At 33.6% G+C, this 27,079-nt stretch overlaps 4 protein-coding genes across 5 annotated transcripts; 2 read left to right on the forward strand and 2 right to left on the reverse strand.

Moving 5' to 3' along the window:
- Positions 1-144: 144 nt before the first annotated feature.
- Positions 145-2,854, reverse strand: LOC125219560 (G2/mitotic-specific cyclin-2-like). The gene is made up of 12 exons (XM_048121572.1): positions 2,742-2,854; positions 2,449-2,537; positions 2,245-2,344; positions 2,093-2,149; positions 1,978-2,014; positions 1,754-1,894; positions 1,542-1,673; positions 1,319-1,408; positions 1,029-1,250; positions 852-950; positions 572-750; positions 145-475 (listed from the first exon to the last, which is right to left on the reverse strand). Exons 2-12 carry the CDS (start codon positions 2,501-2,503, stop codon positions 334-336), a joined length of 1,254 nt encoding a protein of 417 aa, XP_047977529.1. The 5' UTR covers positions 2,504-2,537; positions 2,742-2,854; the 3' UTR covers positions 145-333.
- Positions 2,855-7,114: 4,260 nt separating this feature from the next.
- On the forward strand, positions 7,115-9,793 carry LOC125219166. Its single transcript, XM_048121063.1, has 4 exons — positions 7,115-7,209; positions 8,012-8,768; positions 8,861-8,944; positions 9,432-9,793. Exons 2-4 carry the CDS (start codon positions 8,081-8,083, stop codon positions 9,527-9,529), a joined length of 870 nt encoding a protein of 289 aa, XP_047977020.1. The 5' UTR covers positions 7,115-7,209; positions 8,012-8,080; the 3' UTR covers positions 9,530-9,793.
- A 6,371-nt stretch (positions 9,794-16,164) lies between these two features.
- On the forward strand, positions 16,165-19,192 carry LOC125217835 (catalase-like). The gene is made up of 7 exons (XM_048119385.1): positions 16,165-16,313; positions 16,396-16,492; positions 17,209-17,750; positions 17,832-18,344; positions 18,417-18,506; positions 18,709-18,776; positions 18,853-19,192. Exons 1-7 carry the CDS (start codon positions 16,299-16,301, stop codon positions 19,004-19,006), a joined length of 1,479 nt encoding a protein of 492 aa, XP_047975342.1. The 5' UTR covers positions 16,165-16,298; the 3' UTR covers positions 19,007-19,192.
- A 463-nt stretch (positions 19,193-19,655) lies between these two features.
- Positions 19,656-22,133, reverse strand: LOC125218435 (probable serine/threonine-protein kinase PIX13). Of its 2 annotated transcripts, none has more exons than XM_048120103.1 (6): positions 21,955-22,133; positions 21,614-21,876; positions 21,146-21,281; positions 20,896-21,032; positions 20,335-20,458; positions 19,656-20,244 (listed from the first exon to the last, which is right to left on the reverse strand). In XM_048120103.1, exons 1-6 carry the CDS (start codon positions 22,010-22,012, stop codon positions 19,817-19,819), a joined length of 1,146 nt encoding a protein of 381 aa, XP_047976060.1. In that variant the 5' UTR covers positions 22,013-22,133; the 3' UTR covers positions 19,656-19,816. The 2 variants fall into 2 exon arrangements, with proteins under 2 accessions (XP_047976060.1, XP_047976059.1); XM_048120102.1 differs by having other exon boundaries at positions 21,143-21,281.
- Positions 22,134-27,079: the final 4,946 nt, after the last annotated feature.

The raw sequence follows: 27,079 nt of genomic DNA on the forward strand, positions 1-27,079 counted from the left end.
AAAAATTGTAACTACACAAAATATCATGATGTGAAATTTGGTGTTTTCATATTAAGATAAAAATGTTACTAGTACTTTGGAGGGATTTATGAACATAAATCACAATGAAGAAATATATATAAGCAAACAATCACTTTCCTTCAATGAGATATTATATAAATTCAGACATTACAAAGAACACAATGGATCATGAGTGAAAAGCCCACCATCACAAAGAACATGATGGAAGTAAAAATAGCAAATAAAAATCAAGAAAAATAGCAAATCTTGTAGAAGGCCAAGCAGATTTATCACTCAACCATCTTATTGTGTGTATATTCCCTTTCTGTGTCATCATCTTGCTTCTTTGAGGAAGACAGCAGCCTTGATTTTAGCAGCATAGCCGTATTTGGAAGTCGAGTACTTCTTGTAGACACCGGTAAGCTTCCCGTTTCCTGCATTCTGATGGAGAGTCACCATCAATCTTGCACATTCCCTGCAAAAAACAAAACAGTTGGATTAATCAACAATGTGTTTGATGAATCAGAATGACTCTCTCGTCGTCTGTGCTCAGTTTCGACTGCCTACTAACATGAGTTCATCTTTGCTGTAGCTAGTATGCTTCCCACACGTCCTGCTCCACGTTTCACATTGAGTGAGTGTGCATTGGGCTGTGAAGATCGCAGCAGACGCGAGGAGGGATGGTGGGAAACGCAGCATCTCATACTGAACGAGGGAGAGTTCGAGTATGTAGAAGGACACAAGCTCCAACTAAGGGAAACAAACAAACAATCCCATCATCAGTCAAATAACATCAATTCTACAAACCTTCTTGTGTGTTTTGTTTGCTTAAAAATGCATAATCGACAAACCTTCTTGTCGGACTGAGCAGCTTTGAGGAAGCGCCTCATGAACACGTATGGAGTTGGAAGCGACATATTGAACTGTAAGGTATTGACTATCGACTTCTCCTGCAGAGGAAAGAAACAGTTGAAATCAGCAAATGTCACATTGTCTCGTGCGGATTAGAAACACAATTCGTGGATTACCATGTTTAGCACTTCTTTTCTCGAGTAGACGTTGTCGGATATCAAAACAAGGTCTCGCACAACAGGAACAGAGACTTCCTCGTACTTGCAGGCTAGGAGCAAAGCGGTTATTCCAACAAGCTGCAATCTTTTCCTCTCCACGGACTGGATTGCCAAGAATCTATCGATGAGATTCACAGTTAGATACAACGTCTCATCCATCAGCTCGAACTTGTAATGCACCTGCATAACATATACAATGTCAGCAGCTGCTCGGTTTTTGGATATTCTGGTGCATTCGTTCAGTTTACCTCGATCAGCCAGTCAATGAGAATTCCCCTCATTCTATCGTTGATATCAAACTGTTGAGCCATGTAGTTTGATGGGACACAGCTTGAGCTCTGCGACAAAACATAAAGCTCAAACAAACTGATATGAACACGAAGAAATCGACTCTCGTGGTGAATCAAGGCCCTCTTTCACACTGAACCCATGAAGCAAGATTAGAAACACAAGTAGAAGAAAGGTTTTAACCTCTGTCTTTTTGTAATATGCATATATGTCATCAATATACTCGGTAACTGCAAGTGGATTCTTCTTATCACAATCATCTATATCCACAATCGGCTCATCCAAGTCAAGGTCTTCCATCTCAACTTCATCATCCTAAGAAGCACAAATTCACACTCAACAGACAGATTTATGCAACCCTTTAGGAAAATAGCAAAACAACACGAAATGAATACCATTCGATCAATTTCCACCAGCATAGCTTCCGTATGTTGCACATACATCGGCATATCATGGTCCTCAGAGGCTTCTGCCTCGATGGTAATGCCGTCTGATGATTTATGCTCAACAGCATGTTGGACGGATGGCTTCACATCCTGCATCAAGATAGGCACTTCTTAAGCAACATAAACGCTAAACTATTTCGAAAACATGACATCTTCTCCTATAAGACATATACCTGCTTCTCTTTGACAGCTAATTGTGCAGCAAACTTCCTAAAAATGCACCAAGAAACCAACACAAATATTAAGATTTTTCAGAGAAATACAATAAAGCTGGAGATGTATGCAAACCTAGTCACTGGACGATGAAGCGGAGCCACGGGATTCTTCTGAAAGACACCATTTTTCCTAAACAAGATCAAGAAATGTGAAGAAATAAGCAAATGGGGCTTCACATATCAACAAGAAAGGAAAGAAAAAGTTGAGGCTTTATGATTCTATACTCTTTCAAGACGCCCCTTTTCTGAACTCCAATCACATTGCTGTCGATTTTGCTCAACGCCTTCCTTCTATTCCCAGCCTGAGCAGTAACCTTCATCCCCCCTTTGAACAATAATACATTGAATCGATCATCAAGAAATGCTAGAGGGTTCTAATCGAGAGAAAATCAATAAAGAATCAAAACCCCTTTCGAATTTCAAAATTACCATGGTTGTTTGATTGTCTGATCACGCCACGGAAATTCTCACTTTGGCCCTCCATTTTCTGTCCTCTTCAAACGCACCCAACTAAAATTCTGATGAAAAAAAGAATCAAACCTCAAAATGAATAAAAAAAAATTGGGATTGAGGAAAGATAATCACTCTCAAGAGCGATGGACAACAAACCCCACATCACAAAATCAGACGAAAAAAGAAGAAGCCTTTGAATTCAAGAAAATCCAAGAACAAAAATTCAACACAAGAAATCCCAGAGAAGAAATCAATTAATGGAGCATTACAATCTCCCTTCTCTGACAGAAAGATGGAATCTTTGCTTTCTTGAATGTTGTTTCGATGAAATTCGAGAAGGGTTTTTGAAGAGAACGTAAACAGCGGTGCGTGTCTGATTTTCTCTCTCTAGATTTATTTGAAAACAACGGCTAGTGAACGAAATTGGTTGTACGATGAAATTGTTCCCTGTTTGGGCAAACGGTTAATTGCAACCAACCCAAAATTATGGCATTCAAAAATAATTTTCTTTTTTATTACTCAAGTTACCTTATTTTCCTATTATATTTTCAACTCTTCTACTCCCTCCGTCCCAGATAATTCGACCAAGTATTCCATTTCGAACCGTCCCACATAATTTGTCTCACTTCACTTTTACTATTTTGGTAGTGGACCTCATATTCCACTAACTCATTCATTCTCACATTTTATTATAAAACTAATACTTTAAAAATAGGATCCACGTTCCACCAACTTTTTCAACTCACTTTCCATTAGATTTCTTAAAACCCGTGTCGGGTCAAAGTGTTCCAAATTATCTGAGACGGATGGAGTAATAATAATTCCGCAGTCAAACAATAATTATCTTACTTATATTGTAATTGTTCAATCCACTTTCCTTTCTGGTTATTTCTTGCTTCTTGTAATTGTAGTTCTTTGATGCTAAATATGGATAGAAAATTTAAATTAAATTCTCTACATATGGAAATGTATTTGGTTATATAGTAAAGTGGAGTATTTGAAATGGTTTATCAAATATTTGGATATTGAATTTTTTGGTTATTTAATCTGTAATTGTTAAGGTCATGTATGATTCAAATAATTAATACTCCCTCCGTCCCGGCTAAGATGACACAAATCTTGGCCGGCACGGGATTTTAGGAGTTATGAGTTAAAGTGTTTAATTGGAGAGAAAAAATGTGGGTGGAAGTATTAAAATAGAGAGAGAAAGAAAGATGGGTATTTTAATAGGAGTGAGAAAAAGTGGTTTGGTGTATTAATTGGAGAGAGAAAGTTTCTAAAAAGGGAAATGTGTCATCTTAGTTGGGACAAACTAAAAAGGAAAACGTGTCATCTTAAGCGGGACGGAGGGAGTAGTAGTAATATTTATTTTCAATAAATTAATTACTTAAAAAATAAAATTACAAGTTGAAGTAGAATGTAGTAACAGTAACACGATTATTTCAACACATCATCAACCTTAGACCATCTGACGTTAATTATGCAATTATGCAAGTACATGATTAAAGTAATTAAAATTTGAACATGATTTTTTTGCAAAGAGGGTGTAGAATATATTTTACACATTGCGCATACATGAATCCATGATTTTAGGATGAGTTTTTGCTTACCATAAAATATTTAAATTAATAATCATTGTACGATGATAAATTGCAATCAACTCCAATTTTTACATATTGCTTTTTCCATCTATGTGGCCAGTGGATTGCAAAGTAAATCCATAAAAAGTACTCCATATGATCGTGTAATGGTAAAAAAACAGGATCGTTTATTTTTGAGAAAGGGTAAATTGAAAAAAAGTAACGTGAATCTTTTAACTTTAAAAATTACTGTAATTTTCTAATAAGATCTAGTTTTGGGTGAAATATTCTTGTTAGTACAAACCTATCTCATATCGGACATTTGAGGAAAGTTGGAAGGTGTATATAATTCATGTCCAACTCCAATTAGTTTGAGGCCTTTTGGGAGTAATCCAAAAACAAATCCGTGCGGGCTTGACCCAAAGCGGACAATATCAAACTAATGTTTGCCGACGCCGACAATCCTGACAAGTGGTATCAGAGCCAGGTTGGCGTCGGGTCTGGTCCGATTTGCGAGACCCATGTTTGAGTGGTGCCGACGATCCGTTTGAGTTGGAGCCCATTATGTGTTTCGATGTGGTCTCGGTTTGAGGGGGAGGTTTGTTAGTACAAACCTATCCCACATTGGACATTTGAGGGAAGTTAGAAGGTGTATATAATTCATGTCCAACCCCATTTAGTTTGAAGCCTTTTGGGAATAATCCAAAAATAAATCCGTGCGTGCTTGACCTAAAACGGACAATATCAAACTAATGTTTGTCGACGCCGGACAATTCTATTGTGACATTAACAATTCTATGGGAACAAGACCGTCTATAATATTTTTTTTAATCATTTTTCTAATATAGCTCAATTATGACATCAATTTTGAAATATGCGTCAACAATATAAAGTACTAGGAAATAATAAATTTTTGTCATTGAAAAATCTGAACAACGTTACTATAATTCAAGATTTTTTCGCCTATTTTTCGAGTTTCAGGACGAATCAACATTTGACCATTATTCAAAAATTTTCCGCGAAATTGGACTTTATAGAGCACATGACATATCAATATGGAGTAATTTTTATATATAAATAAATCAGAAGGTTGGGGGAGATAAGTTGGACTTTATTCCCTCTTTGTCCATTTTAACTTTTTCTTATCTTCAAATTCAGAAAAAGACTTTTGTTATGAGTAGAATAAGATTTTTATCTCATAAGCGCAACATAATTTGAACGTGAAGTGCGATTTAAGTCTCCTAAATCTAAAGTAAGTTCTTTTAGTCCAGGTTTGATAGGTGTGATAGCATAAGGTAAATTGAAATACCACGGATCAAGATCAAAATCATATTAAGTTTTTATGTTTGTTGTTAAATAGATAAAATAAAACAATGTAAAAATAATTTAGTAATTTTGATTATCTTACTAGATAAATGAGATATAAAATGATATTTTCCCTTATAAAAAATATGAATATATTTATCTTGTCTTGATAATATCAATTATTTATTAACAAAAACACAATGAATCACAGCAATCACAATCCTTATTGAAATATTTAATAGTGGCATAATGAATCATCCCACCCTAGCAGAGAATGTGATGGAATATAAAATTCAAAAATAAAAAAATATCAAATCTTGTTATGGGTCAAGCAGATTATCTCTCAACCATCTTAGCGTGTATGTTTTCCTTTTTTTATCATCAATTTTCATCTTTTGAGAAAAAAAGTAGCCACCAATTAAGACACCAACTCTCTCATTTGTATATGATCATTACCTTTTAGTACATCTTTTTCATTCTTACATTCTCTCTATAAATCTTTTCCAATCATCTTTGGTTGATGATTTGCTTCCTACTTCCCTCTTTTATGAGTGTTGCGAGCAAGGCTTTTGTGGTGGATAATCTTCTGGATTGCTTGAACATGCAAATTGGTTATGATCTGAACTTTTTAGAGTTCTTATCTTGATAGATTGAATGATCGAATGAGTCTTGTTGTATTTCTTTGTGGTTCGAGTGGGGTGTCATGGTCGGACAATTGGTTCGTAGCCAAATCTATAGGCTAAGATTCGGTTTTGATTTTGGTTTTAGATGGTTCTATCACTAGTCCCATTTGATACTTTCAGTAAATATATATATATATATTTAAAAGTCTATGTTTATGCGATAACTAGTATCACCGACGTGCAATGCACGACCCATTTTCTTTTATTTAAACTTATTTTATACTATAAAATGATTTTATAAATTCATAAAAATAGTATCGTATGAAATCTGAAATTATAAATATATAAAATAAAAATAATTATTAAAAAATATAAAATCAAACAAAGAAAAAAAACACATATACCGAATGAGAAACAATATTATTATTTCAAGTTCTAAACTCATATAACCAAATAAGTTTATAGACTAAAAATTGCACACAAATCACATATCATTTAAATCACTTTTAGATCTATACTACAATAGATCAATCACGAACACATGTCAATAAAAATAATGTATAAATATATATTAGAAGATAGCCAAATCGATCAAAATCATCAACAAAAATACAATAAAATAGCATGGAATATACAACCGATATGCATGCATTTAGTCGGAAAGAAAAAAACTTGTTGCATACCCTAATAGTATTCCCGCATCGCCTACTTCCCGTGTAGCTGCTACCACTCATACCACGTCCAGAAAAGACAAATGAATAAGAGCTGCCACCAACCTAATATTCATATAGAGCACTACTTGAAATCTGAAATAGAAATTAAATAACCAACTAACACGTAATCAGATGTTTCATATATTTTTAATTTATTTAGTATCTATTTTAAATGGTCATTTTCCTAAATATTCTTAAAATTCCTCTTATTTTCCTAAACACCCCCAAAACTCTCCTTTTATATATTGTATAGATAGATTGTGCCTCTTGAATCTAACATTTATTAGCACCCAAAAAATTCTTCATAATTAGTTAAGCTTTCATATCTAATCCTTTTATTTATTTTTAAAAAATTTAAAAAGAACTTATCAACAATGGAAAAAATAAGAAATTATTTAACACGTGATATAAATGAGGTGAGCGCCCTCTTTTTTGAAAACCTCCTCTCCTCTCGCGCCGTCTCCCCCACTCCCCTACCCACATCCGCAATTTCCGATCTGCAAACCCACTCCTCCGGTGAGTCTCCCTCCGCTTCCCTACTATCACTACCGCCGCCTTTTTCCTTCATCTCGTTACTTTCAAGCTCAGCCGCAAAACTCCAGAATTCAAATTATTATATTTCTCATTTTCAATTTTGCAATTCATGTAGGGTTTTGGGGGGATATTCATTTCTCCGGCGACAATTGTGGTTTAACATAGTTGGATGAGGTTTAGCTTTTGAATTACTAGGATGTTTTTCGCATTGCATTTGCCTATTCTATTTTGGATGTTTTGATTTTGTATTGAAGTTTTTAATTCCATCTTTTTGGGGGCAAATTTTTGAAATAAATTGTAGAATTTAGAAAGGTTTAAGTGGCTTTCTTATCTGAGCACATATTAGTTAATTGGCCAGTCAGAGTCAAGTTGTAAGTTTTTTAGGTTTTGAAGGGGAATGGAATCATTAGATTATCAATTTGGATTTTTTTCGTGCATTTCCGATCTCTATAATACAGAGTGGATATTTGAAGGTTATCTAATTATTGTTGAGTGAGTGCTTTTTTGGGGTGGGATGTTGGGAGAATTTCTTTAAGTTGTTGGGTCGAAATAGATGTACTAATTCTCTATTTTGTGTTTCGTTCCTGTAATCTGGTACTGGTAATGGTGGTACGTCTAGTGTTTCTGGTTTTTGTAGTCACTAAATGAATAGCATTTGCGAGTTTTGTAGAATCACTATATGTGAGGACTTGGGGATTGAAATATACGAATTTATGAACTAGAAGCTACGTTTACGCACAATATCTTACTTTTGCTGATGTTGTCTAACTTCATTTTGGTGCAGATCGTTGCTTTGGTCGGGGTATTTTGTGGGCACTACTTTGAAGCAGGTTTTCTTGTATTGACTTCTGTGATGATCAACAGCGAACGTAATGCAAATGTAAAGGCTGGTAGTGGGATTCCCACTCCTGCTCACGATAAGCAGCTCCCTGGTTCTGTGAAAAAGACGGCCCTCAGAGATTTGCAGAATGAAAATGTGGGATCAATTCATAAGCAGCAAGACTTACTTCCTGGAGGTGGGAAATCGTGTGGTGACAGAGTTAAGGTTTGTGGAAATAAAAGGCTTACACCTGAGCGCCCCTCAAGTTCCCAGGGTCTCCCATACTCAGCCTACAGTGGTACAAATGAAAATGTCATGAACGCACGTAGGAGATTTGAGCTGGAACTTGGAGTTGGAAGACTTCATAACAGTGTCGAGAAAAAGATTGCAAGTTATTCAGAAGCGAAGAACGCAGCAGCTCAGTTGCTGCAAGATGTTTCTCAGAAGCCAGTGAAGAATGGTAATCTCCATCAAGGTCCAGTAGTTACACCAAATAACCTGAAAGCAATCATGGCCTTTTCAAGTAGTGGCCCATCAGTGCCTAATTCTCTGGGGAAGCATCGCAATAGCACTCCAGTTGCTAAGGTTTCTCAAGAGCTTCCTCATACCGTTGATCTCAAGACCACAAATGATCTCCTAAGAATTGAAACTGAGCGCTTCATCCATCTGCAGAAGTTTCTGAAACAATGTGACGAAGCTAAACAAAGAGACTACACTCAGAGTGAGTCTTTGTCTTCCGTGTGTTTGGTGGATGTTTAATCTATGCGCTATATTATCTGACAAACACTGTTTGTTTGGCGTGACTTCCCCCAGCACTCATGCATCTGCCCCCTTCAGAGTTGAGTAAGCATGCTGTGGAGTTGGAGAAACGAGCGATCCAGTTGACAATTGAGGAAGGTAGACAATTATTTGAGTGATTTTTAGTTGCTTACATGGAAACATGAGCTATATGGTGTATTTGTCCAAGAATATGTTGTGCAGTGGCATTTAAATAAGTGCATAACCTTGATACACTTGTTATGGGCTACTCTAAGTAATCACTTTGTCATTTTTATGATGTCCGATGGCGATATACTTTGGTACTCGTGTCAAAGATATGCTAAATACTCTACATTGGCTGACATCTGATAATGAATTTCTATGAACTGGTGCTCGAGCTGAACAGCCCACCCCTAGCATAGAAGCACCTCGAATGATTTGTAATGGACAAATCTCTCTCATAAGTATATCTGCTTTTTAGTCCCCCTCATATAAATTGGGGTGCATTATTGGTGTTGCCCACATTGTTAGCTTTCTAGTTTATTACGTTTTGAAGATTCGTGAGCAGTTCTTGGGTTGTCTACAGATACTTATTGGCTCTCTCTACACATTCTATTTGTTGCAGGCAACGAGATGCAGAGGATGAAGGCATTGAATATTTTTATCAAGCCTACGCCTGGGGACACTTTGACGGGCCAGCTATTGCAAGGAAACAAACGTTAACCGGTAAGGCTTGTGGTAACCTTTTGTGCTGGTTAAGAAGAGATTTGTATTTCATGAGACAAAAGCTGAAAACAAATCTCTGTCTCATCTATATATTTTAGGTTCTCCTCCTTTTCTTGTTAGGTTGTAAAACTAAGTTCAGCAGTTGCCTCTTTTGTAGCCATATTTTGCAATTCCTCGATCATAGATGCTCTTTAGGAAATAAGCATTTATTAGAATGTAGCTTCTGTTTCTTGCTTTCGAATCATTAAACGTTTCCACGTCTGTTTTTGCCTTTTTTCTCTTCCTCTCCATGGATTCTGAAAAGGGAAAAGAAATTCCTTTCTAGTTTGATTCATCAAATCGAGATCATTAGAATAACTTGGATTCCGTATATTATTTGTGGAAAACTTTTTTTTTTTACAGAAGTTTAAATTTAAGTATATAATCGAATTTTGAATTAATTAAACAAAGAATTTGTAAGTAGTTATAGAATATGAAAAATGGATACACAATATGAGGATGCAATGCTTTTTTTAGTAATAACTTATAAAAGTGATTATGATAAAACATCTCACCTTAACGATTGAACTCATTGTCTTGCCAATAATAGTAACCAATTAAAAAAAAGATTAATACATGAGTCATAACACCGACAACAAGCCCAAAGGATATATAGCTATTGTGCAACTAAACATTTTCCCTAAATTGTAAATACACTACCTTGTTCATAAAAATATTTTGTAGTTAAATTTGTGAACAATATCGATTTTAAACATAATTATTAAAATATGAAAGAGAAAAAAAAAGGCTGAAAAACGAACTAAGATGATTAAAATGAAAAATGTAACTATTTTTGTAAAATGAGAGTTGTAGTATTATTTTTATTTTTCAATTTTTTTATTAATTTCTTATTGATTTTCTTTAAGAAATGTAGCTAGAGTTGAACCATTAGATGATTGAGAACAGGGACGGATGTATATGGATACTACAAGGGGCAAATGCCCCACCTCAAAAAAATTCATGTAGTGCTATTTTGATCATTATTTTAATTTTTTTTTTTTAAAATACTATTATAAATGCCCCTTCTAAAATTCTTAAAATGTCTTTGTATGGAATTTTACCCCACCTATATAGAATTTCTGGATCCGTCCCTGAATGAGAAGGGTTCATTTCAGAACTTTTTTTTACTATTATATCAGTTTGCAAATACGTTAATATTGATTGGCACCATAAAACATAATTCATCCGTCTATAAAAATAAACAAGGTTTCAGTTTCTGATTTAATACTACATTGGCTCGTGAATATAATTTTCTGTCTCACTCTCTGTTTTTAACTGAATATCAATAAATATGATATGTCTTGTAATGCCAACAAATATTAATTATATTAAGAAACTAATAAAGTATGATTTTCAATTTTTATTTTAAAAATATTCTCACTGAAATTTCTTACTTCTGCTTAGCATGCATAGTGATTAATTCAAACATGTTTTGATTAAAAAACAAGAAAGATAAATAAATATTCTTTACCTAAGTTGATTATGGTCGAAGATTACAATTAAAATAATGAGTAGGGTATAAAGTCATGATTTCTTATCCTTATCAAGTGTTTAGGATTCTATCCAAATTGATTGTGATCTTGCCACGTGTACCTCTGCTCTCAAAATTGCGAATCACAATTAAATGTAATCAACTTAGATCTAGAACGAATATGACGATTCACTGTAACATAACATGGATCCATTCGCACCGAGTCCACATGCAATAATTCCATTGAAACACCATCAATACTAAAAGATATTATTAATTAATTGATCAATTATTATCTATAAAAATTACGACGTAACAATAATGCACACTCCCATTTCTATTAAATGACCAATAAAAATTATAAAAATTGGCATGGCTAAGATTTTTCTTAGTGTACATCACTTTCCTCAAGGGAACGATATCGGTACGGAACTAACTACTAAGATATATTTGGGAAAACATTTTTAATTGATTATTATTCATAAAACATACTACTATTTAACTTGTAACAATATAATGTGTTATTCTATTAAAAATATTCCAGTCGATGTTGATACTATTCATCAAACTAGAAATAAAAATCCAATCATAATATATGTTGATACAATTCACCAAACTATAAATTAATAAAAACCTAATCTTTATACTATAATGATTCAACTCTAGTGACTTCTTTGCAACCAAATCCAACTCTTTTCCCTATTTAAATTTTAGCCCTTGCCCAAAGACTTTCAATTTCACACATTACAGTAAGTCCTAGAATGCAAAATTTTCGTGGTTGAATAGTTACAAAGCACCATCATCGTTTAAAAATCGTCTTCCTAATTGTTTGATTATAAAATCAGAAACCATCAATTTCAATGGCACGTGATATTGACTTTTTTTTATTACCTCTAGTTTGTGTTAGAGGAACATATTGGGTGTTGTGTATTATTGATTTTTTGTTTTGTTTTTTAGTAATAATTCATTTTTCAAATATTATAAAATAAAGCCAAGTTGATTTGCCAATAAGGTCTAGCTCAAATGGAAAAAAACTGAGATACTACAAAACACACGTTACGTGATGGGGCTTAAGTTCCTGCCCTGTTTTTTTTTTTATTTAATAAAAACGTTAAATTTATTTAAAATATCTATCAATGATCGAATACTTTTTTCATAAAAAATTTAAAAACATAATGCCTACCAATATTTTTTCAAGGATGGAAGTGAGAATGGGATAGTTATTCATAATGCATTTTATATAGTATTTGTCTTGTACGTAGACATATTTATCATTCTATTTTAAATCTCAATTCCCACAAGATTTTGAATAATCGTCATTACATTTGAAATCACTAACATTTCATTCTCCAGCCATAATACTAGTCATTCCATGTCTTCTAATTTTTTTTAACAAAATTATCCTAATTTTTGTTCTCTCCCTCTCAATTCTCAAATGAATTATAATTATCATGTTATTCATTTTTTACCTTTATTTCATTTCACTATCTTCAAATGTTTTTATACAGTTCTACTACTCCCTCCATCCCAAGATATTAAACTCGTATACCACTTTGGGATGTCCCAACATACTTGAACCATTTCTATTTATAGTAGTAATCTACTTTATTACCAACTCCACTTACACCATTAAACAATACTCCTAAATTCTTGTGCCAAAAGAAATGAGTCTAATATCTTAGCACGTAGGGAGTGCATTTTACTCTACAAATATATAGCTAGCACATTCAATTGATAGCATGAAACATATTGAGGGAATTCTGACAGTGACTGTTCACACATAAATAAATTAAACAAGTTCGGATACACCTACTTTTGGCAAATAAATTAATTTGAAACAGAAATCATCAACGTTAGTCAAAAAAATGTGATTTCAAAAGATCCGAAAACTCACTAATTGATGGAGTAATATATTAACACTAGCTAGACTATGATTTTTCATTTAAATTACTACTCCAGTAATTAATGGTTTATATATAAGCAGTGTTTGTTTTGGCGTGTGTTTGCCATCAGACTAAATTAAATAAAATAAACAAATGTAGAGATAGGTACTTATCTAATATCTCGTCTTGTTGCTTTCTTTGGTAAAGGGCTTTGATCACTTAATGACAACAATAGGGTCCACAAACGCACTGCCACAAGTTTTGAGAGTTGAACATTCTTGCTTATTATCAATTGGTACATATACACAATTGATACGTACAAGTTTTTGAGAGTTGAACGTTCTAACGACAAATTACTGGATGACACAGGTTTTAATACACAATTAATAGATTAAAATGATAAAATATAAGAGATAAAAGAGAAAATGGTATAAGGTCATGGTTTGTTGCTCTGTTGAACCTTTGTTCACCATCATCAATAATTTGAGCATTTTCTGTATAAAAAAATAGAAATAAAGAGAAAATGTGGTGCAAAAGTTTCAATTAATAGAAATAAGACTGATTTTAAAGAAATGGATAGAGTAATAAAATATAAAATTACTTTTTGTGGATGGAGCTGGTGCGTATAATATCATGTTATATTTACAAGTTCTCATTAATCTTCATCGATCATATTTACATGTTATCAATATGTAAGATATCATTGATATATTTCATATGATCAATGATTCAATACCGTTAATGAACTTATGTACAATGTTCTCGTTTAACTCAAATACATTAGTTTATTCATTTTTCTATTTAATTTGATTCTAATTTCTTATAACTAGTTGATATTTGTATAAATTTATATAAAAATAAAACTCAACTTTCTTTGTTCTCTATAACTTCAAATAAATATATAAATAATGAATATAATTTCAGTTTTATGTGATTTATAAAAGTAATGGTATTATTAATTTTTAAGGTATTAAAATTAACTCAAATGAATAAAATAAAAAAGTAGTGCTAACATATATGGACTAAATTAGAGGAGAACGATGGTCTCGACTGAGACATGAGTACATGACGAGATCTATTTTTTTTTTGTTTCAATTATATTAGGAATTGAAAATTTTCTATTTGATACTCCTTCGGTGTATCTATCTCTTAATCTATCTTTACTTTTGGAAACAAAATAAAATAAAGAATGGGCCAACATATAGATATATCCCCAGTCATGTTAAAATGCATAAACTATCTAATCTAAGACCAATCATGTACCATTAGATCTTAAAAGGGATGGATGAGATAAAATTTACGGATTTTAACAATAATAATAGATAAAATATCAACAAAAGAATAAAATAGTTAATTTGTTATAATATAACAATTTTATGGTTTTTCTATATTATTCTCTTTCTAAATCTATTTTTATTCCACTTAAACTATTTATTACTATCATTTTCACAAAATAATGACAAAAAAGAAACGTCTCACTTGTAGTGGAATAAAGAGAATACACTTTGACTAAAATTCTTTAAAGTAACACCATACTATCATTCCTAGCCACATTTGTACACGTGGACGAATAATCAGCTGTCATTTGACAATCATAAAAAATGCTCAATGGTAAAGTTTCTTAGCCAGCAATATCCAATACACTAAACAATAATTTACAGCAATTTTTTCTCGGCCAGCAATATCCAATACGCTATAAATTGATGTCTAGTCTTTATATTATTACTGTGTAGCGTTTATAATATTGCTGGATACGTGGTATCACAGTGTCATTTTAAGAGGTGTTGTCATTTTAACACAAATCTATTTTTATAATTAAGTTTATTTTACGTATATCACACGTGCATCTTACTTAAATGTATTAGGAGTACTATATAAATAGTATGATCGCAATCCGAGACAAATGTGTGGAAAATTCAGCAACGTGATGGGAAACTTTAACTTATGTAATTTGTTTGTTACCAAATTTCAATCATCTAGTGGAACACCCCACGTGATGATCCAATAAAAAAAATAAAAATATAGTACCAATAATGTAATTTCTCAATCCCAATCTACATCTATTGAGAAAAAGAGGCCGCCAACCACGACCCACATGCCAACTGCCTAGATAAGTTTAGTCACATTAAGTGGTGTCTGTGGTTGCACTGAGTTAATGGGGTATCAAATAGTAACCTAATGACATTTGAGAAATTGTAATACTACTACATTTGTTTTGGTGATTGAGGACTTGAGGCTCACACACGCCACACATACACTAGCATGTACTATTACCCCATTACAAATAATTGTTCTTGTATTGCATCTACTCTGGCAAAAACTGGATAACTTGCACACGTGGCACCATCAGACGTCAACCAAGATGATATCACATTGTAGGCAATGAAACGATATCGTATTATATTATAATACATAATTTCATTTGTTGAGTTATGATTTATATTAACAAAGAAAGAAATGAAAGAGAAAAATGAGAAACAAGACACGAGATGGAAGAGAGTATAACAAATAAAATTATTAATTCAGTATAATACAACAGTCTCGTTTTAATTGACATTCAATAATTACACATGAGTAAGTCATCAAGTCAGGCCGCCGCTAGATTCTTGATTGATTGCCAAATAATAGCAAATCAATAGTTTAATAATTTAGAGACAAATTTTAAACATGATATGCAAGATCAAATTTTAGCTAAGTTTGAAAATTTACAAACAAATATCTTATAAATAAAATGTGAGAGAGATAAAATAAATGAGTCTCGATAACATATGATGTTAATAATAAGTCATATATTAGATATTTTGTCCTATTGAAATGTAACTTTAGATGTTGACATTATTGAAATGCAACATTAATTGAAATAAGATCAAGTAGTTTAGTGTGTTTGTTTCACAACCAATAATACATGCACAAGTGATAATCCAACATGGTCTAACACCGTGCTTATATACATCTTTCAAGCCAAAAGAAATTAAAAAGTAAATTTACTGTCTAACTCAAAGTTTCATCTGTTTGTTTTATCTATTACCAACACGGTACAAGAATATTCTTGTAGGAATAGTAGTCTAGTGTGGAAATTTGTTGGGTAAGTACAAAAATGGACCAACAAGATTAATTGCACCTTAATTCATGACAACACAACTCGTAAATTACGATATTTTAATGACTCAGATCATATTCGTACCTCTTGATAAGAAAAATATCTAAGTATATCTTGAAATAATTCAGTGAGGGATAAGATTTTTGGTGACAAAATTGGTGGGGACACTCAATTATCATTGCCGGTGGAATTCCTTTATATAGTGCTATGATGAGAAGCTAGTCCGATCACACCCTCTCTTTCTCACTCCATCAAAACATCTTATCTCTATCCATGGATCCTTATAAGGTGTGTATTAAATATTTGTTTTTAGAATTAGTTCAATTTTTGTTTAGAATTATTGGTGTTTGATGATGATGGTGTGGTGCAGTTCCGTCCCTCAAGTGCGTTCAATACTTCTTTCACCACTACCAACACTGGGAATCCAGTTTGGAATGACAACAATGCTCTCACTGTCGGCAGCAGAGGTATATATTCTCATTGTATTTATTGTCGGCAAAATTATATACTGCACATGTCTTTAAATCGGGGCAGAAAGAGAACTGAACATAGCCTAAGTAATATCTCGATGAATGTGGACAAATGAGACAATTGAAATTACTATATACAGATTCCTTAATGCTATTTTATCATCGCAATAGAACAAGTGACCAATTATGAGTTGAAAGTTTTATTGATCCTCAGTATATCTAGTTTGAAATTTAAAAAAAACAAAAAAAAAAAAAAAGAAGAGAAGAAGAAATTTTAGTAGATCCTTGGACTAAATTAGTAGAATAATTGATCCAAAAGTATATTTGGCGAGTTTGAGGTCGTGGAGACAACGATCTGATGGATCGTCGTCTGTCCTTAATTAATGAAACTCAACATCGATCTCAGTAAAGAGAGAACTGAAATTATTAGTTAAATCACTTATACAATTTTTTTTTATCAATAATTTGTTTTAAAATAAAATCTCTTGAATTTTACTATGGTATCAGAGCATATACTCGATTTCTAACCGATCTTATAGTATATCTAAATCGAAACAAAAGTTCTGACCCTGATTTAAATAAAAGAAAAATACGAGTAACATAGTATTATTTGGAGGTGGTGGAGACCTGGTCCATCGTATTGTTGTAAATCTTGTGTTGTGTGTTTATTTGTATTTAATTGCAATTGTTTGTATCCTTGTACACATGGACAGGGCCAATCCTTCTAGAAGACTACCATTTGGTAGAAAAAGTGGCCAACTTCGCCCGGGAAAGGATCCCGGAGCGTGTGGTCCACGCCCGGGGCGCGAGCGCCAAGGGGTTCTTCGAGGTGACCCACGACGTGTCCCACCTGACGTGCGCGGACTTCCTCCGCGCCCCGGGCGTCCAGACCCCTCTGATCATCCGCTTCTCCACGGTGATCCACGAGCGCGGCAGCCCCGAGACCCTCCGCGACCCGCGCGGGTTCGCCATCAAGTTCTACACCCGCGAGGGCAACTTCGACATGGTGGGGAACAACATCCCCGTCTTCTTCATCCGCGACGGGATGAAGTTCCCCGACCTCATCCACGCCATGAAGCCCAACCCCAAGTCCCACATCCAGGAGACGTGGCGCTACCTCGACTTCTTCTCCCACATCCCCGAGAGCCTCAACACCTTCACCTTCTTCTTCGACGACTACGGCATCCCCCAGGACTACCGCCACATGGAGGGCTTCGGCGTCCACACCTTCACCCTCATCAACAAGGCCGGAAAGGTCTCGTATACTTTTATTATATATCCACTTTAATTATTTATTACTAGGATTTTTTGTGAGAGTCAACTTTGGTGTATCCAGGTGAGCTACGTGAAGTTCCACTGGAAGCCGACCTGCGGCATCAAGTGCCTCTCGGACGAGGAGGCGAAGCGGATCGGGGGCGAGAACCACAGCCACGCCACCAAGGACCTGTACGACTCCATCACGGCGGGCAACTTCCCGGAGTGGAAGCTCTTCATCCAGATCATGGACCCGGCGGACGAGGACAAGTTTGACTTTGACCCCCTCGACGTGACGCTGACGTGGCCCGAGGATATCATACCGCTGCAGCCGGTCGGGAGGATGGTTCTGAACAAGAACATCGACAACTTCTTCGCCGAGAACGAGCAGCTCGCCTTCAACCCTTCCTCCATTGTGCCCGGGATTTTCTTCTCCAATGATAAGATGCTTCAGTGCCGGACTTTCGCCTACGGTGATACGCAGAGGCACAGGCTTGGCCCTAATCACTTGATGCTGCCTGTGAATGCCCCAAAATGCCCCCATCACAACAATCACCATGATGGCGCTATGAACTTCATGCACAGGGATGAGGAGGTCTAATCCTAATCCAATATTCAATTTATTTTATATATGTATTATTATTTTATTTACTTTTTTTATGTATAGGTGAATTATTTCCCCTCAAAGTATGACCCTTGCCGCCACGCCGAGAAGCACCCTATGCCCTCTGCCGTGATATCCGGGAGACGCGAAAGGGTATGCACTCAAAACTATACTCGTTAAGTGGATTGGGCCAGCCCAATCGAGGCCCATATCGACCCTTACATATATGAAGTGGGCTGGGCTGAATCGAGAAAATGTTTGACTGTTTATTTTTTTGGTGCTAAGTAGGGCCGTAGCCCTTTAAATTAAATTACGAATGTCTAACAAATCTAATGCTCGACTGTTTTATTGATAGGTGTGCATTGAGAAGGAGAATAACTTTAAGGAGCCTGGAGTGAGATACCGGTCGTGGGCCCCGGACAGGTATGCTTTAGCATGTCTAACATTTAGAAAATTAGAGGACTGAACAATTTTTAAAATTAATTTTTGGGTGTTGCAGGCAGGATAGGTACGTGAAGCGATGGGTGGATGCGTTATCGGATCCGAGGATCACTCACGAGATACGGGCGATTTGGATCACGTGGTGGACTCAGGTGGACAAGTCTCTTGGTCAGAAACTGGCATCTCGTCTCAATGTGAGGCCAACCATGTGAAGAAGAAGAAGAAGGAAGCAAGTAAAGAAGCATGTTTTGATTTGATGGAATAAGTGGTGTTAAACACTCCCCCTATCTACAATGCGCTTGTTACTATCTTGTAATATATGCATGTGTTGTAATATCTACTATGTGTTTTGGACACATTTGTAATGCGATTTATATATGTGTGTTACGTTTCCTATCTATTTATGTATGATTTCGTAATGTTTAATTTGGTAATGCTCATTTATAAATATCCACACTTTTCCTCACTCTATACATACAAGGCCGAAATTTTGAAATAACCATCATGAAGAATGCCACTTTTTACTAAAACGATTTTTTAGGGCACGCTTGCTTTAATTAAAAATTACTAATAATTAATTATTGATTTTGTGTGATTTACTATTATCACAACACAATAAATTGCTACATTTTTGTAAAAAAACTTAATCACAAAATGAAAGATTTCTGTTTATAAAGAGGCATTATTTCGTTTGAAAAAGGATTATGACTATCCACTTAATCAATAGACAATAATACATGGTTATTTACAAGACGCAAAACACTTAACCACTCAAACACATTGGTAAGCAACATAATGAGATTAACTAAGTATATTCTTTTGATCTAAATTCACCAATATGTTGGATAGGCCATCAAACCATTCAATAATAAAAATAGCTAGTATAAGATATTGATAATTATAATGATAAATCACTACAATTACAAATAGCACAACATCTAATACTAGGCCTCCAATTCGGGCCCAATGCCAACAAAAATGTAGGCCCGTGTTACACGCCCAGCCCGACATAAAAAAAATCGCTAGTAACTCCGGGTCGCCTTTCCATTTTGTCGGGCCGCGCCACCTCTGCCTCCGCCACTTGGGTGGTGGTGTGGTGACGGAAGCCGGTGTTGATGGCCTCTTTGTTTCTTGGGCCTCCCTTTAATGCGGCCGATCTCTTCCAAATTTCGCAAAACCTCCTCCATGTCGGGCCGGCATTTTGGGTCCGCCTCGATACATTTTAGTATGAGCTCCGCGGTTGCAAATGCGGCCTTTGGTGGGTACTCGTCTTCAAGACGTGGATCCATTAATTTGTTGAGCTTCTTTTTGTCGGATAGTGAGGGCCGGGCCCATTCAATCAAATTAATCTGCCCAGGTGGCCGGTTCGGATCTAGGACCCGTAGGCCCGTTATTATTTCCAACAACACCACCCCGAAACCATAGACATCACTCTTCACATACACATGGCCTGCAAGAAAATCATAATATAAAAATTAATTAGAGCAAAATATTATTTTTTGTAAAGCCAAAAAATTTAATTTAATAAAATTGAGGCTACCTGTAGCTATATACTCAGGTGCAGCATAGCCATAAGTGCCCACAACCTTGGTTGTTACATGTGAATTGCCATCGACTGGTCCTAATTTAGCAAGTCCAAAGTCGGAAAGCTTTGCATTGAATTCCTGAAAATAATAATTATAGGCTAATTAGAAATATACAAAGAATTGGGATAAATTATTCGAAAATCATGAATCTTGGTCAAATTCTACTACAAAATCATGAAGTTTAACATTTTTCGCAATTTTTACAAGGGATTTGATTTGTGAAATCGGATATGATGAGACAACTGATATTTGGTATTTATATCTCAATCAAAATAAATATATTCAGAATCTTTCAATTCGACAATACCCTTAACACATACTTATCACATAGTCAATTTGACACACGCATGTAGATGACTTGGATATAATTTTGTGTTATAATTGCAAGTTCATGATTTTCCAGCAATTATTTAAGTTGCGGAATTATGTTTTTCTAGCAATTCACTCGTAAAATAAACTTTGAATTATTTAAAACAAGAATATATTCTGTATATAGAAAATGTTGTGTTAATTACCCCATCGAGTAAAATGTTGGAGGCCTTGAAATCTCTATAAATGACTGTTTTTTCAGTAGTGTGCAAGACTGCTAGTCCTCTTGCTGCTCCTGTAGCTATTTTAATCCTAATGTCCCATGGAATTTGCTCACCTCCATCTGAAATTAATTAATTAATTAATTAATTAATCAATCTCCAAAATCATAAATAAATCAATATTATCTACTATATATAAGTGCTTAAAAATGAAAATTAAATAGTGGATTACTACTTCTGAATAGGTGACTTTCTAAGCTTCCCCTCTGCATGTATTCATAAACAAGGAGAAACTGCCTTTCCTCCCAACAATAACCCAACAATTTCACAAGATTAGGATGGCTGAATTTTCCCAAGAATTTGACCTCAGCCTGCACCAATAAACAATACTTAATAAAATATGTAAATTGAAGAAAAATCAAATCGAAAAATATCTGGAATGGGTTGAAATAAGCATTTTAAAATGTATTAATTGGTCAATCTGATCAAACTGTCCAGCTAAGAGAGCCCTTATTTAATGAAACACGAAGGAAATTAGGTGTTGACTTATCGATTCATTAATTATGCTAAAACTAGTAATATAGCAACATTCATCGAATGAAATTACTACTACTACTACTACGTGGTCCCCGTTCCCCACGGTTACGACGAATAATAATACTAATAATAATAATAATTGGAGGAAGGTATGTACGGTACATACCTGCCATTCCTTGAGGCCTTGTTCGCTGTCGGGATTGGATTTCTTGACGGCGACGGGCATTCCTACCCCGACGCGCGACGGCGCTAGGGTTTCGGCGTCGATATATCCTTTGAAAACCCTCCCGAAGCCTCCTTCTCCGAGCACCGTGTCCGGCCGAAAATTCCTCGTGGCGCTTCTCAGCTCGGCGAAGGGGAACATTTTCAGATTCGGAGTTTGGATCGAGCCGCTGGGCGGAATCGCCGCCGGCGGAGGATCGTCGTGGTCTGAAAACACAACCGTTTAAATTGATAAATAGAAACAATCATACAATTAATTTTGTGTGTGAGTGTGTGTGGATTTACCAGGGCTTGAGGGTCTGGTGGTGTTGCTGGAAACAGGTTGAGGGCAGCAGTTTCCCATTCTCTCTCTCTAGGGTTTGAGAGAGAGAGAGAGGGAAGAGGGAAAGTGATGAGAGCTGTGGGAGTGTGAGGGTTTCTGGGAAGGGGAGAGGAAGGGAATGTGAAGATGATGCAGTCATAAAATACAAATGAGTTGCTCTCTTCCTATTGGTCTATATATATATTCATTTTTTTATATAATAAGCTGATGAAGAAAACTTTTTCCTCTGGACTTTTTCAAAACACTTTTAATATTGTCTCTTTTCTCTTTTTTTATTTTATACTCTATACATTTTGTTTTATAACTAATTAATCCTGCACCTCACTAGTCATCATCTGATAGGTTCTTTATATGGCAAATTGTAACAAAAAAATCATAAAATTTGGTTTTAAAAAGTTGAAATATGAATAATATATTACACGCAGGCAGCTGAATTTTTTTCACTATGGAATAATTGAAAACAAACTAAACTTTAGACTTTAGAGCATCCACAATGGATGCCCGATCTCACGCCCGATCGCCCGAGATCGGGCTCGGGCATCGTCGGGCATCCATTGCAGACGTTGGTCGCGCCTGACAACGACCGAAAGATCGGTCGCGACCGATCTCTCGCCCGAATCATCAGGCGTGTGATTAGGCATTCATTGCAGCCCGAGCCCGAGCCCGAGCCCGAGCGGGCATTTTTTCATTTTTTTAAAATTTTTTTAATTTTAATTCTTTAAACCCTAATTAAACCACCGTTAATATGATGTAATTTTTGGTATTTTAGTTTAATGTAATTTTTATTTTTATTAGCTAAGTATGATGTAATTTTTTATTTTTATTTTTATTATTTAGTAATGTAGTTTTTTTTCTAATTAAGTAATGTAGTTTTTTTTGTGCATTTGTGGTGTTTAATATATTTTGATATTTTAGTAATTAAAAATAAAATTAAAAAATAATAATATTAAAATTGAAAAGAAAAATGGATAAGAGATAAGACATCCACTAGTGCAATGGTGCTCCACCATTGTAGAAAGATATGACATGCTGATGTGGCAACCACTAAAACATTCATCGTGGATGCTCTTATAGTCGTTTCAGCTAATTTTTAAGTTGTGGGATGGGCTGGAAGTTTGAAAATTTTGATAATTTTTAATTATGAGCATTTGACGCTCATTAATTGTGACACAATTATTTGAATATTGGGAACAATTTAATGCCAGTACCATGGGATACAGGTATAATAACATTTTCTGACTTGGTAAAAAGAAGATAATGCACTTAAGTTAAGTCTGATAGGGGATTGTAATGATCATTACGTGATATCATAGTGTGTATCCATCTAATTTTAGTGGAGAACTTAAGATTGTAAACATTTTTGTACATATCCTGAATTCCTATGGTTCATATATAGGAAGATGTAAAATTAGTATTCAATATTGATATCACCATTACTTTATACTATGTCACCACATACGCAAACATTGAACTATTACAATACAAGTGAATAAGTTTTTTGACGCGGGCCCACTTGGTGTGCTTCACGTAATTTTATTCTAATATTTTCATGTTTTGTCAATAATATATTTTCAAGTTCCCATCTGCAATATTTCTTTCTTCTTCGTCTTTATATTGATATATTCCATGTGAAATAAATGTCGCAGTATTATTGGTCAGTTTGGTGTAGAAAAAAATGTTAATTATATAAAGAAAAGTTGTACCGCAAGACGAACTCAATGATCGATCTTGAACATTTTGGCATTTTCACAGCATTTAAATTTGAACTTATTACATACTCTCCTCCCTACCGATGTTAATTAATTATAAATTAATACCGATTGTTAAGAATTTAGTTACTACAGTATTAACTAATGTGGCAAACAATAACTATCCCCTAACTACATGGAAATGGATCCTCTGCAGTGGAGGATTTCACAGCATACAATGCTGTGGTCAAAACGCAAATTTTAAAGCACTAAACGCAGTTCATTTTATTACTCCTAGTTAGTAATTGATTAATTCAAAACGCATATTTTAAAGAACCAAACACATACCAATTGTTGATTAGTTGATTTATTTTTTGAGTCGCTTCATTTTTATGTACTCCACTAACTATACCATTTATAAGTTTACTTCACAAATTTTTTATTTCATTTAGATAATTGTTTTATTTTAGGGATTACTGTAAATTAAAATTTATAAGTTTTTTTAATTTATAGAGAGAGCTCATTTTTATGATTGGATTTTGTAGTAGTGTTTCAATTGAGGGCTAAAACTATTTTAAAAAATGTTTAGAAATATAAAAATAAAGCTTTTGTGACATACTTTACGATTAAGTTTCATGCACAACATGTAAGAAATAATGAAAACTCTAATAATTCACTAATCAAATAACAAAATGGCATGCGTTTTGTGTTTTAATATTTGCGTTTTGAACACAGCATTGTATGTTGTGGAATCCCCCACTGCAGGGGATCCATACATATCAATAAATTTTATTTTATGCAAACTAATTAGCAAAAGATGCGATGATGTCGCATTTCGGAATTAAACTAATATCTTTTGAATTTAGTGAAAGAGTACTGAATATATGTCTGTGACAGTATTATTTTATATCAAAAAGTTATTATTACGTCCGACATTAAAAAATTTCGGTGGTTGTTTAATTATGTTAGGTTTCACTAAATTTATTTTGACCGGTTCATCTTATAATATAATCAGAGTTCCTAATTGACTATTTCCACTATCTAGTCGATTTGAAAGAGTAATAATAATAATGTTACAAATCGCAATCTGAGAGATTTATTTACTCATCAAATTCATTCTATACTTTTAAAACAATTTGATATTGAATATCTATGCAATGCATGTACCCAATAATTATAATTACTCCTCTAACTAAAATGATGTTACATTTGACTCTTTCTGCTAATGAAATTAAGGCCACGTTTGGTTGCACGGATTTTGTCTGAGAAAGTAATCTGATTCCTTAAATTTTAAATTCTTGTGTTTGTTTCAGTTTTTAATCAAACTAGGAAAGTAATCAGAATCCCGGAACAAGGAAAGTTAGTACAACTTTCCAGGATTCTAAATCCTAGCTTTTCTTAGGTATTATTTTTCCCAGTTTTTGGATTCTTACATATTTAGTTATTTAATAAATTGAATCTTATACAACTATTATTATTATTATTATTATTATTATTATTATTATTATTATTATTATTATTATTATTATTATTATTATAATAGAGATTTAAAAATAAATTTAATTATGACTATTTCTCTACTTAATTTAATTATAATAAATAAATATAATTATAATAATTATTATTATAATATTTATAATTATTAATAATTACTAATATAATTATTTAAATTATGCATCGTAATAATATTAATAATAAAATGATATTACCATTTTATAAACAAATTAATTAACAAAGCTTAATGAAATTTTGAAATTATAAATTTTATTCAATTATAATATCAATAAATATTTAAAATTATAAGAATATGTTTATATATAATTATAATAATATAAACTAATAAAATAAGAATTATCTTAATTAAATTATTTAAATTATCATTATAATAATAAATAAAATAATATATTATTATAATTTTTAATTAATAATTTGTTAAAGGGATCTTAATATAATATCAAAATTATTATTATTATTATTTAATCAAATATAAAATTTAAAATCTTGACATTTTCCAAACACAAGAAAGTTAAGTTGTTAGGAATCATATTACAAGGATTCATTTTCATAAAAATCATTTTCTTTGCCAACTTTACTTTCTCGGCAATAAAATATCATTTTGAATTCCATAGTGATGTATGCATGTTTTTTTTATATCCTTTAGTATAATAATGCTTCCCTAATAGTAAATTTTTTTCTTTTAAAATATGCTAAGTTGTCAGAAAAACTAAAGAATAGTAACTATCAAATTCTAATTTGTACTCACTATGTTCCCCTTAATCTTTTTCCAATTTTTTTTCGTCCCACGTTAATTGTTCACTTTCACTTTATATAAATGATAAATAGGTTCCACATTTCATTAATTTAACTCATATTTTATTATAAAACTAATACTCCATTCGTCCCACAAAAATAAGCTATATTTCTTTTTTCATCCGTCCAATAAAAATAGTCCCTATCCATTTATGGTAATCTTTTTCTCCTTCTCTTTAACTTTATCATTTATGGGACCCACCATCCACTACACAATTTCAACTACTTTTTCTCTTTCTCTCTTATAGTATCCTCATCCGTGCTCTTAGCTAAGAGCACGGAAGTGGGCCCGGACCCACTTTTACTCCTTGTCCTTAGCTAAGAGCAAACACCCACATCCGGGCTTTTCCGCAAGGACAAGCTCAAGGATCCCACCATTCTATTATTCAATTTAAATACTTCAATTACTAAAAACATTTCTACATTATAAAAATACATTAAAAAATAAAAATTACATAATTAAAATCCTAAAAAATAAAAATTACATAATTAAAATCTTAGAAAATAAATACATAATTAAAATCCTACAAATTAAAAATTACACACATGGAAGACTAGTCCTTTATCCCCACTGTGATTTTTTTGTGTTGAAGTGGGGGTATTTATAGATGAAAATGTCAATTTTGGGAAAAAAATTTAAAAATATTAAAAGTGGGTAGAAAACGGATATAATTTTTTGGGAAGTGGGAAAATATTTTTTTTATTTAAAAACATTTTTTAAATTAATTTTGATTTTTTTTAAAAAAAGTTTAAATTAAATATGCCAACGGCATAGCCGTTGGCGAATCAGAGAGCGCCACGTGTGCTGCTCAGCGGCACGGACGGACGTGGTTTTCCCTACCGCTGCGGATGCTCTTATTTTACCAATTACACATTAAAACACGGGTCAAACTCAAATGACCTATTTCTTTGGAACGGATGGAATATATAAAAATGGGATTCACGTTCTATTAACTTTTTTAACTCACTTTCTTGTACATTTTTTAAAATCCGTGATAGAACAAAGTGAATAATTATTTAGAGACGAAATGAGTATAGCTTTATAAATTAACTAGAAAAATAATGAAAATATGAATTTACTCTAAATATT

Source organism: Salvia hispanica, chromosome 4 (genome assembly GCF_023119035.1).
Source record: "Salvia hispanica cultivar TCC Black 2014 chromosome 4, UniMelb_Shisp_WGS_1.0, whole genome shotgun sequence".
NCBI lineage: Eukaryota > Viridiplantae > Streptophyta > Magnoliopsida > Lamiales > Lamiaceae > Salvia > Salvia hispanica.

Bases quoted from the DNA above. Each gene is read 5' to 3' on its own strand.
- LOC125219560 (XM_048121572.1), bottom strand. From the start codon at position 2,503: ATGGAGGGCCAAAGTGAGAATTTCCGTGGCGTGATCAGACAATCAAAC. The intron at 751-851 runs GTTTGTCGATTA...TGTTTCCCTTAG, and splicing joins CTGCTCAGTCCGACAAGAAG to TTGGAGCTTGTGTCCTTCTA. The intron at 476-571 runs GTTAGTAGGCAG...TGTTTTTTGCAG, and splicing joins TACAGCAAAGATGAACTCAT to GGAATGTGCAAGATTGATGG.
- LOC125219166 (XM_048121063.1), top strand. From the start codon at position 8,081: ATGATCAACAGCGAACGTAATGCAAATGTAAAGGCTGGTAGTGGGATT. The intron at 8,769-8,860 runs GTGAGTCTTTGT...GACTTCCCCCAG, and splicing joins ACAAAGAGACTACACTCAGA to CACTCATGCATCTGCCCCCT. The intron at 8,945-9,431 runs GTAGACAATTAT...TATTTGTTGCAG, and splicing joins CCAGTTGACAATTGAGGAAG to GCAACGAGATGCAGAGGATG.
- LOC125217835 (XM_048119385.1), top strand. The intron at 17,751-17,831 runs GTCTCGTATACT...TGGTGTATCCAG, and splicing joins TCATCAACAAGGCCGGAAAG to GTGAGCTACGTGAAGTTCCA. The intron at 18,777-18,852 runs GTATGCTTTAGC...TGGGTGTTGCAG, and splicing joins CGGTCGTGGGCCCCGGACAG to GCAGGATAGGTACGTGAAGC.
- LOC125218435 (XM_048120102.1), bottom strand. From the start codon at position 22,012: ATGGGAAACTGCTGCCCTCAACCTGTTTCCAGCAACACCACCAGACCC. The intron at 21,877-21,954 runs GTAAATCCACAC...TTGTGTTTTCAG, and splicing joins CACCAGACCCTCAAGCCCTG to ACCACGACGATCCTCCGCCG. The intron at 21,282-21,613 runs GTATGTACCGTA...TTATTGGTGCAG, and splicing joins AAGGCCTCAAGGAATGGCAG to GCTGAGGTCAAATTCTTGGG.